The 12,054-nt window shown below is 38.3% G+C and overlaps 1 protein-coding gene across 5 annotated transcripts in view; it reads right to left on the minus strand.

Moving 5' to 3' along the window:
• Positions 1 to 12,054, minus strand: part of SIK3 (SIK family kinase 3) — a 262,793-nt gene that overhangs the window by 80,986 nt on the left and 169,753 nt on the right. For all 5 annotated transcript variants that reach the window (XM_061145088.1, XM_061145086.1, XM_061145087.1 and 2 more), the window contains exon 4: positions 189 to 350. In XM_061145088.1, the coding sequence (XP_061001071.1) occupies positions 189 to 350 (162 nt within the window). The remainder of the gene's footprint in view (positions 1 to 188; positions 351 to 12,054) is intronic.

Here is a 12,054-nt window from a genome sequence, read left to right on the forward strand (position 1 = left end):
CATCAGAAACTATGTGAAAAATTTACATAAGTGTATTTTGAAAGTTTATTAATTTTCAAGCCACACACACAAAATCCTTTTCACAGTACTTCTTTCTGAATAGATAGAAACAAGACAATCCCTTGCTTTAAGAACCCTGAAGGAAAAGCTCCTTTATTCCTATTGCACATCCTCAGCACACTTCTCACCTGCTATCTTGATATTCAGGTTGGCGTCCAGAAGCAAATTTTCAGCTTTTAAATCACGATGAACAATGTTCCGACAGTGACAAAAATACACGGCTGCAACAATCTGTTTGAACTTCCGACGGGCCTCCTTTTCTGCCATCCTGCCATGGGCCACCAGGTGGTCTGTGCCAAAGAAGAATACCATCAGTTCTCATCTGGGGACTGGTATAATTTCAAAAGGTAGAAGGAGGAGGGTTGCACGTGGGCCCGGCACAAGAGTGAGTCAAAGAAGTGAAACAAACAAATGGAAAACAGTGCACTTATAGTCTTGATTTGTAGCTATAAAATTCATCAGTAATCAGCACCCAAACCCCATTAAGTGTAAATCCCGTTACACATGTATGTGTATAAGAGCACACTCTCCCCACCATAAGAAAGGGAGAGTTGTGAGGGGCACAGGTGATGGTTTTCTTCAAGGACTGTAATACTCAGCACCTGCCTGTTCATAGCTCCGTTGCAAAAGTTTACACATACACAGCAAACATGCACATGAGATAAGTATCAGTATCAGCAATATTTCCTGTGCTAAAGGGTGAGTCAAAAAGCAGAGTCACAGTAATCAATCATTTTAGGAGAGAACAGACAGAAATTAGTCATTACTAAGGGGGGAAATCCTGCTTTATATAGGACTCTGTCCAGGCTGATATCTTTTTTGCTCTCAGGTGTTACAATTTGACATAAAAATGTATGTACTTGGTGACTATTCTCTGGAATGCACAGCAATATGCCTGCATCTTTACAAGTGCAATTACTGTGCTTACCAAATATTTTAAAACTGTTATGAAGCTTTACTGATAACATCAATAGAAAACCAAATGAAGTTTCTACCACTTTAAATGAAATAATCTCATTGGCTATGTTGCTAACTAAGGTACAACAAAAGAATTTACATGTGATAAACTTTGTATATCTCTAAATCAGGCTATCTACTATGTTTAAAAAGGAATTGGTTGATTCATAAGTTCTATAGCTTTTTTCTAATCAGGGCAGTAGGTTTATATTAAACCAATGACATGCATATCCTAACCCAGTTCTTCATCTAACAACAAATACGGGTCATGACAGCTGATGGGATTAGAAACGTTAGTGACACAGTTTGCTCTGTCTGAAATCTGTAATAGCCTCTCAGCACTATCCTTAAACCAACTGATCCAGCTCGGGAAAAGATACATTTGCCATCATAAGCATCCTGAGATGGTGGGAAAGTGAAAAATTAGACAATATAAGTGACTATATTATTGTTTGTTTTCTAATAGTGTTTCAGTAACACTACCCGATTGTTTTGGCACCATCTCAAACCCACATGGGACCAGTCAGATATATCTTTCTTTCACCACAGAGAAGAACTCTGAAATAAAATATATGCTCTAGTAAAAACTAACAAGATTAAGAGCTTAGGACAAGAGGGTGTAAAGAAGAGGGGGAAAAATGATAGTTCATCTACACAGCAGATTCTCTGTATAGAACAATTCAAACAACACTCTGACCACAAAGAACATAAAACTTTGGAGACCAAGTACAACAGTAATTTTAAGAGCAATGTTATAAGTAGATTATTTAAATTATTAAGACAGACTCCTCAAAGAAGCTGCTATAATTGTTAAGAGTTATCAATGACCCACACACAAAATCTTTGAAGCATTTCCCTCAAAAACAATCATTATTATGGCCAAGATTACCAATTTGGTAGAAATAAAGAGAAAGTAAGAAGACTTTAGCTTAGATATTGAAAGGACAGCTTTCCACCAGAGTTTGGAGGTGGTGATAAATGAGCTCGCACAGTGGTATGTTTAAGCTTCTGGTATGATCTGTCAAATGAACTTCAAACAACACAAAAGCCTCAGAGAGGGACAAGGAGTGAACATAAGCTGCTGAAGAACTGGACAGCCGTCAGAAGTGGACACCATGCACCACTGCAAGAGGCCACTCTCTAACAGTACCTGCTCCTTTGACCCACTACTGCTCTTAATCCAAGGCCTAATTATTCTAATAATGTGTTTTAGCTGCTAAACTCTGTCTAATTAAAGAGCTTTGAAGAGACAGCTATTCTTGAGAAACACAAAAATAAGCCCTTATGAAGTTTTACCATCAGAAGCTCATTTGGCCAAGCCACCCATTAATTAAAATGCCCAGGAGACATTCATCTGGCAGTAAATACTAATTACCAGAACACATCAAAGAGCTTCTTAAACACAACAGAATGATTAATTTAGCAATTTCCAAAATAAGTGATTTTCTTTTATTAAAAAAAACTCTTTATATTTTTGAAGTACTTTGTTTTCCTAAAATGATTGGAAAGTTCTCAAAAATGTTACACAGGCCAGGAGCTGGTGGAATGCAGACTAGTTCTGTTTTATCTCTAGAATGACACTCTGGTTGTCCTTGGATGAATCGTTTATACTGCCAATATCTCTATCTCTTGATCTGCTAAACAGAAATAAATTCTGTTACATGCTATGGCCAAAGAAAGAACAGCATATTTGGGAATACACTCGCACTTTGTCTAAGAGTTATCATATATGACAAAATTTTAACTTCCAAAGACTTTTTTTTTAAAGCTATTTTAAAACAAAGTTCCACTCAATACTACATAAATGCTATTTCAGCATCTGGTTAACAAATCATAAGGATCTTTGTTCAGGATACTGTAGTGCTCAAAATTGATTTTTATTATTATACACCAACTGTCAATGTTACATGGTTCTGGTTACAAGTTATTTATGACAGCACACTGGGTAAAACAGCTTAAATTATATAGCACTTTCACTAAAGAAGGCTTCCCTGGCGGCTCAGATGGTAAAGAATCTGTCTGCAATGCAGGAGACCTGGTTCGATCCTTGGGTTGAGAAGATTCCCTGGAGAAGGAACTGGCAACCCACTCCAGTATTCTTGCCTGGAGAATTCCATGGGCAGAGGAGCCTGGCAGGCTACAGCTCATGGGGTGGCAAAGAGCTGGACACGACTAAGCGACTAACACTTTCACTTTCTTTCCCTAAAGATATCTACAGTATCCCTAGAGCTATGACTATAAAGAAGACATACACAATTTACTTTTTAAAAAATGTGTTAGCTGTAAACATCAGATGTTTTTTCTGAGCCATTGTGTTTGACGTTCAAGTTTTCTTTAGGAGTTTTCTTCCCCACATCCAGGATCTTCATCCTGGCTCAATGTCATTCAGACTGCAGCCTCTGCTTTTATTTTTGCCCATCTTATTACCACCACTCCCCCCACCTACCAACCCACAGCCCTTGTAAGTTTGCTTGCAGTGTAAACCTTAGGGTCTAGTGGGTGTGCCAGGAAGCCAACAGCCTGCAGTGGTTTGCAGTCCCTGCTGAAATTGCCTTTCAGCTGCCTGCTGACAAATGGCTGCTTTATGTTCATGAATGCTCCATAGGCAAGGAGCAAAAATTCTTCCAGTTCAAATATGATATTTAACTTTCAGCAAAGAAACCCAGAGCAGGAGGCCAACCTGGACTTAACACAAAGTCACAGTGCTGGAAAACATACTGGGGTAATTTCAGAAGGCAAATGAAACAAAACGGCTCCTGAACCACTTTAACATTCAAAGTAAAACACATTTTGAAACTTGTCAGGAGAAACCCAGTTGGAAGGAACTCTAAAGAGTTGTTCTGCTTCTTCTGGACAGCTTAGTGAGCTAGTTCTCCGAAATACTGGGCGAGATCCCACCCACATCACTAGTCCCAAGCAACCCACCCAGCTAGGACACTAGCTTCCTCTATTCCTAGGCTCGTGCCCCCACCCACTGACCCGAGTCTAGACAATATGCAATCTGTCACAATAAACCCCTTTTCACCATCAATTAACTACTAATCTACTTAGTTCCCACTGTACCTGCAAATTTAAAGGTATTCTCTATCTTAACTTCAACCATTTCAACCCTGACAAAGATGAGGTGACTCTCAATTAGAAGGAGAAAACAATTCTCCTGTTTTCTAGCTCTTATTACAAGGAATCTACGAAATAAAAACTATAAAAACAAACAACAAAAAAGTAAGGAGTCTAAGTTTTCTTTCTCACTTTCCAATCACCATGAATCACTTGGCACTGGATTTCTATAATCTTTTTTATCTGTTTTTCCTTACAAAGTGAAAAAAAAAAGTTAGCGACACTAAGGGATTTATATACCTCATGAAGAGTATATTATTAGAAGGAGAGGGAATGAATTCTGAAGTTTCAAAAGTATTCAAGCACCAGTATTTATAAAGTTTGCTTCAGAATTCACTGCTTGTAATTTTGTCCCAATCTGACTCAAGAAGAAATATCTTGTGGTACATTTAGATTCTAACCTTTCAAAGAGCAAAAATACACACAAGGCAGTCTTAACGTCCCTAGACCAGCTCGCTGGAGTGTCAGAGGCATGCCACTAATGGGGTAGTGGTGGGGAGCCAACATTTCTTAAAATAAGTCACTTTTCCACTATAAACAGACAGTGTCTCCATTTGTCTGCTAGGTCTACGACTCGTAACTGACCCAAACACTAGCTGAAAATGAACATACCCTGACAGCAGGTCAAGCAACAGGGCAGAGACTTTTTTCATTTTTCATGATGAAGAAATAACTCAGTCTAGAAAGGGGGAAAGGTGGCTTGTGTGCTAAGCTAGGTGGCTACCTGCAAGGATCTCTGCCCATTCCAGGCTACCCACAGCTAGCAGTTCGTTGCTGTGCCACTCGGTTCTATCATTTCTTCTTTCTACACCCATGGAAACAACTTCCTGTTTATCAAACACATGCTTCTTTCCAAAAGAGCCAAGGCGAGGCCAAGATAACCCAGCTGCCTGGTAGCAGGTTAACAAGAGAGCACTCACTTAAATATCACACTGTCCGTAACCCTTGGACGCCCCGAGCTGCCAGGCACTAGAGGAAGAGGGCTTGTTATTTGTTTTTCCTTGACAAGAATCCAACTACCTCATAGCAGGCTTCTCTACTGTTGCTGCTTCTTACCACCATCTCTTTCCTTCATCCTTCCAGAGGTCCAGGCCAAAAACCCTCTGTCGTCTTTCCTTCTTTCTCCCATACCTCGCATCCAGGCCATTAGCAGATTTTATAAACTGTGCTGTCAAGATACACCCAGAACTCAACTATCCTCACCCCTATCCCCGCCCTAGTCCAGTAGCCATTATCGCCCTTCTGGATTGCTGCAAAACCTCGGAACACCTCTCCTAACCAGTACCCCTGATTCTGCCCCTGGCCCACCGCAATCTACTCTCAAAATGACAGCCAAAGTAGCAAGATTTTTTCCCTAACCTTTTCTTTTGAAATAATTACAGACTCACAGGAAGGTGCAGAGATAGAACAGAGAAACCCCATGCATCCCTCACCCGGTTTCCTCCAATAGTTCAACCTTACGTAATTACAGAACAATATCAAAAGCCAGAATTTGACATGGTTGGAATATGTGTATAACTCCTATGTCATTTTATCATATGTATAGATTTGTGGAACTACCACTGGAACCAAGATAAATAATTATTTGGAGTTACTCATTACTGAGTATTCTTGCAGGTATAAAATCAAAATGCATACTATGTTTTTCTTTCTATCCCAAATACTAAACCTTTTGCTTCAGGGTTCTGAGAAAACACAATTTTTCTGTGACACACAGCCACAAGATAAGCTTTAGTTCTAAAAGTTTTAGGCTAGAACAATTTCTATTTTTTCCTATGCCTCCTTACTACATAGAAAAGAGACCTTTGCATGTGATGGATGCTTATTAATTATAGATTAACTCTAGGAATAACAATCAGAGGAAAGACTATAAACTTTTATAAATACTATTTTTTTTTTTTACTCTTTAACTTAGCACTAACAAAGTTTGTAAACTATGCATAGTTTACGTTAAGGCTATTAAAAACATGCCATTCTTTTGATATGAGGTCTATTCACATTAATGTATAAAGGAGGATTTGCTTTCTTATAGTTTCTTAAAAAATACTTCTAGATTAAGTATAAGCCCAAGCAGCCTGCGAAACAGAATCCCATATATCCTAAAATGCCTTTTAAGCATGTCATTCAGACTTCTCAGAGGCAGTAAAAATGTTTTTCATGCTATACCAATATACTAGCCAAGGTGGGTTAGCTAATTTTGTAATACAGAGGTTCTTCTCTGATTCTTAGCATAATCTGCAGGCTCGAAGTCTAGCTCCTTCTTTTAACATACTCATCTACCCTAGAAGAACTGGTCCATATTTTATATCAAATGGCATTTAGTCCATATACCTCTGTAACATCAGTGAGCAACTGTATTAGAGTTGTTTCTCAACATGTATACCTCCTCCTCTAGACCAGGGGTTCTTTTTTCTTTCGAATCACAGTATAATTGCTTTACAATGCTGTGTTAGTTTCTGTTGTACAAAATGTGAATCAGCCATAAGCATACATACATCGCTCTCCTTGAGCCTCCCTCCTACCCCACCGCCACCCCTCCAGAGCACTGAGCTGAGCTTCCTGCGCTACGCAGCAGCTTCTCACTTGCTGTCTATTTTAGTAGTATATATATATCAATGCCACTCTCTCAATTTGTCCCATCCTTTCCTTCCTCCACTGTGTCCACAAGTCCCTTCTCTAGCTCTGAGTCTCTATTCCTGCCCTGAAAATATGTTCATCAGTACCATTTTTCTAGATTCTATATATATGCATTAATATACAATATCTGTTTTTATCTTTATGACCTACTTCACTCTATATGACAGACTCCAGGTTCATCCATATCACTACAAATGACCCAGTTTCATTCCTTTTTATGGCTAAGTAATATTCCATTGTATATACATACCACATCTTCTTTATTCATTCATCTAAACCAGGGATTCTTAGTCCATGGATAGGTTTCCATCCACAATCCATATAAGGTCTAGGATAATAAGTATAGTGTGCTTCCGTTTGTGTGGTAAGGAAGAGGAAATACAAATATGTATGAGGGTATACATGTGTATATTTATATTTCTGAAAAGAAGTAGTATTAAACGGGAAACTTCTTAAAATGGTTACTTATAAGGGAATGGCAGTTGCCAAGGGATGGGAGAGGGGTAAATGGGGAGTTGTTATTTAATGGGTACAAAGTTTCAGTTTTAGAAGATGAAAAGAGTTCTGTGGATGGATGGTGCTAATGGTAGCACAATAATATCAACATAATTAATGCCACTGAACTATATACTTAAAAATGGTCACAACGGGGCTTCCCTGGTGGTCTAGTGGTTAAGAATCCACTTCACAACGCATGGGACACTGGTTCGATCCCTGGTCCAGGAAGATCTCACATGCCGTGGGGCAACTAAGCCTGTGTGACACAACTACCGAAGCCTCTGCTCTGCAGGGAGAAGCCACTGCTAAGAGGCCCAAGCACCGCAACTAGAGAGCAGCCTCCACGCGCCGCAACTAGAGAAAGTCTGTGTGAAGCAACAAAGACCCAGGGCGGCCAAAAAAAAGGAAGTATTTCTTTAAAGATGGTTACAATGAAAATTTTTATATATATTTTACCAGGTTTTTTTTTTAAAATCTCTCTCCCCCTCCCTATCCCCATAAATGCACGTGCCTGTGCACACACACACACACATACATACATCAGCCCATAAAATATCAGAACATCAAAGTTTGAAAGCACACTGAATTACTATGCCCTAATTCCAAAAATGAACTAAAAATCTCTTTATATAACTCAAATATTTTAAATATTATGACTAAAATATCTTTATTTTTCTAGTAGCTTCATTTTGTCAGAAAAATGTTCATTTTCCAAAGAAGGTTAACAATAAACAGTTTAGAAAACTCACAAAAAATATTAATATAGGAGCCATGTAAAAATACACCTTTGTTCATTCTCTGGGGCATTTATTATTATGTTATGATAGAATCAGCAGGATAGCTGGACAACAACTATGAATGGATATTTAGCAGTAAAGAGAAGTCATCAAATTATAATTTTTTAAGCATTAAGCACAAGCAGCTCCCTCATATCTTGGGCAGGTTGCAAATATAAATGCTAAAAAGTCTGATATTAAGAAAATAAAACAAAAGAATGAAGAACAATGAATAGGAAATTAATTAGAAAAGGAAATAGATTATTTTATGAAATTCTGTAATAGTTACTGACTTGTCAATAAAGCCTTAAAAAAGAGCTAGTTTTTCTAACCAAAGGGAGTAAATAATTTATATAACTAATATAAACTATAAACATATAATTTATATAACTAAAATAGTATTTTACTTATAAAAAATATATAGAATGCTGTGAGGATTAAATAAGAAAAGCATGTTACAACAGCCACCACCCAGCACATAGCAGTGTATTCAAATAAACAACATGATAGCGTTCTCAAACATGTAGGAGGCTGCAAGATAACACATGTAACACCTAATATCTAGTACATGTTGCTGTTTGGTGTTCAGTCACTAAGGCATGTCCGACTCTTTGTGACCCCATGCAAGCCAGGATTCCTGTTCTTCACTGTCTCTCAGAGTCTGCTCAAACTCATGTCCATTGAGTCAGTGATGCCAACCAAGCATCTCATTCTCTGTTATTCCCTTCTCCTCTGGCCTTCAATCTTTTCCAGAATCAGGGTCTTTTCCAATGAGTCACTTCTTCGCATCAGATGGCCAAAGTATTGTAGCTTCAGCTTCAGCATCAGTCCTTCCAATGAATAATATAAGGGTTGACTGGCTTGATCTCCTTGCAGTTCAAGGGACTCTAAGAGCCTTCTCCAGCACCACAGTTCAAAAGCATCAATTTTGCAGCGCTTAGCCTTCTTTATGGTCCAACTCTCACATCTGAACATAACAACTAGAAAAACCATAGTTTTGACTAGAGGGACCTTTGTTGGCAAAGTGATGTCTCTGCTTCTTAATATGCTGTCTAGCTTTGTCACAGCTTTCCTTCCAAGGAGCAAGCGTCTTTTAACTTCATGGTTTCAGTCACCACCTGCAGTGACTCTGGAGCCCAAGAAAATAAAATCTGCTGTTTCCATTTTCCCCCATCTATTTGCCATGAAGTGATGGGACTGGATGCCATTGGTTTTTTGAATGTTGAATTTTAAGCCAGTTTTTTCAGTCTCTTCTTTCACCTTCATCAAGAGGCTCTTTAGTTTCTCTTCACTTTCTGCCATAAGGGTGGTATCATCTGCATATCTGAGGTTGTTGATATTTCTTCCAGCAATCTTGATTCCAGCCTGGGATTCATCCAGGGCGGCATTTTGCATGATGTGCTCCGCATATAAGTTAAATAAGCAGGGTAACAATATACAGCACTGACATACTCCTTTCCCAATTCTGAAACAGTCAACAATCATTTTGTTTAATATCCAGTTCTAACTGGTGCTTCTTAACTTTCATACAGATTTCTCAGGAGGCAGGTAAAGCAGTCTGGTATTTCCATCTCTTTAAGAACTTTCCACAGTTTGTTGTGATCCACAGAGTCAAAAGCTTTAGTGTAGTCAATGAAGCAGTAGATGTTTTTCTAGAATTCTCTTATTTTTCCAATGATCCAGTGGATGTTGGCAATTTGATCTCTGTTTCCTCTGCTTTTTCAAAACCCAGCTTGTACATCTGAAAGTTCTCGATTCACTTACTGCTGAAGCCAAGCTTGAAGGATTTTGAGCATTATCTTGCTAGCATATGAGATGAGCACAATGGTGTGGTAGTTTGGACATTCTCTGGCATTGCCCTTCTTTGGGATTGGAATGAGATTTGACCTTTTCCAGTCCTGTAGCCATTGCTGAGTTTTCCAAATTTGCTGGCATAATGAATGCAGCACTTTAACAGCATCATCTTTTAGGATTTGAAACAGCTCAACTGTAATTCCATCACCTACACTTGCTTTGTTTACACTAATGCTTCCTAACAGCCACTTGACTTCACACTCCAGGATGTCTGGCTCTAGATGAGTGACCACACTATCACGGTTATCCGGGTCATGAAGACCTTTTTTGTACAGTTCTTGTATGTATTCTTGCCACCTCTTCTTAATCTCTTCTCTCTCTGTTAGGTCTTTACTGTTTCTGAACAGTAAATAAAAAATGAACACGTTTTTTATTGTGTTCATCTTTGCATGAAATGTTCCCTTGGTATCTATAATTTTCTTGAAGATATCTCTAGTTTTTCCCATTGTATTGTTTCCTCTATTTCTTTGCATTGCTCATTTAGGAAGATTTTCTTGTCTTCCCCTTGCTATTCTTTGGAACTCAGCATCCAGTTGGGGGTATATCTTTCACTTTCTTTGCATTTCACTTCTCTTCTTTTCTCAGGTATTTGTAAAGCCTCTAGTTATACAATTTGGTCTTTTCCATTCTCTACTCTGTTGGTGTCTGAGAATCCCATAGCATAAATAAATGGCTGTGTGAGAACTTCTGGGTTCCATACATGTTGGCACCTTTAGGAAATGTTATTTTTAAGGCACCGAGAATGTCCATAATAAATCATACACACTTCAACACAGTACTGTTAAGTTAATAATTTATTTTAAATGCCTATGAATTCTGCCTGGTATTCAGGAAACTTTTCTTGATAAAGTGCTGGATTTATGACTTCATGGTCTCAAATAGGAAGTCTGGGGATGTATGTCTAAAGAAATCATACTGTGGAAATTTAAAATTATGAGTTTAGTGGTTTACAAAACTAACCAGTTTCTCAGTTCTGTTTGTAAAGTTAAACAGACCCACATTGTCATGGCTGCCCCTTTATAATATAGTGCCAAACAGTATGCAATAATCATTTCAATAAATCAATTGAATGAGCAATAAATGTTCATTCAATAACCATTTATTGAAGCCTATTACATTGCTTCAGCACTTCCCTGTGGCTCAGCGGTAAAGAATCCACCTGCCAATGCAGGAGACACAGGTTTGATCCCTGGGTCAGGAAGATCCCCTGGAGAAGGAAATGGCAACCCACTCCAGTATTCTTGCCTGGAAAATCCCATAGACACAGGAGCCTGGAGGGCTACAGTCCTTGGAGTTGCAAAGAGTTGGACCCGACTTAGTGACTGTGCAATGCAATGCCAATTACATTGCTTAGAATTCATAGTGGTTAATAAATATTTCTCTGTTGTTACCCAGAAAACAAAAAGGTATTTTTCCTTCCATGTCAACTACTCCTTGAGCTAAAATGTGTATGGAATAACATGAAGATTCCATGTTTGACTTGGTTATCTTTGTGAAACAATGAAATAAATCTGTTAGACACTGCATTAAACAGTGAAGACACAGATAAGATTCAAATGTCACAATCTGCGATCTAGTGACATTCTTTCATTCACTTTGTCTTTCATTCAACAGATCAATAAATATTTAATAAGCCTGTATTCTCTATGGGAACTATTCTAAGTACTGTTTATTAGCAAGGCTCAAAATTTACAAAGTCCTTACTCTTATGAGGCTTATATTTTATGAGGCTTTATATATGTCTGTTGTCGATAAAAACCAAGAAGAATAATAAAACAGAGAAGGAACTAGAGAGTAGTGAGCCAATAGGAAGAGTGAGATTTCAGACAGTATGGCTAGCAAAGCCCTCTCTAATAAGGTAACATTTGATAGGAGACCTGAAGGAAATGGACGAGAGAGCCATGTAGATATCTGGGGAGAGTATTTCAGGAAGAAGAAATGGAATATATCAAGACCATAAAGTGGGAACATATCCAGAGTTTAACAAACAAGAAAGAGATGTCAATATGAAAAGATGGGAGAGTATTAGGTGCTGAGGTCACAGAGGCTGCTGGAGACCATATAACACAGAGGTGTATAGACTATGCACTTATTCCAAACAGATGAAAAAAAGTGAAAGTCGCTCATTCATGTCCAACTCTTTGTGACCCCATGG

Source organism: Dama dama, chromosome 1, assembly GCF_033118175.1.
Source record: "Dama dama isolate Ldn47 chromosome 1, ASM3311817v1, whole genome shotgun sequence".
Taxonomy (NCBI): Eukaryota; Metazoa; Chordata; class Mammalia; order Artiodactyla; family Cervidae; genus Dama; species Dama dama.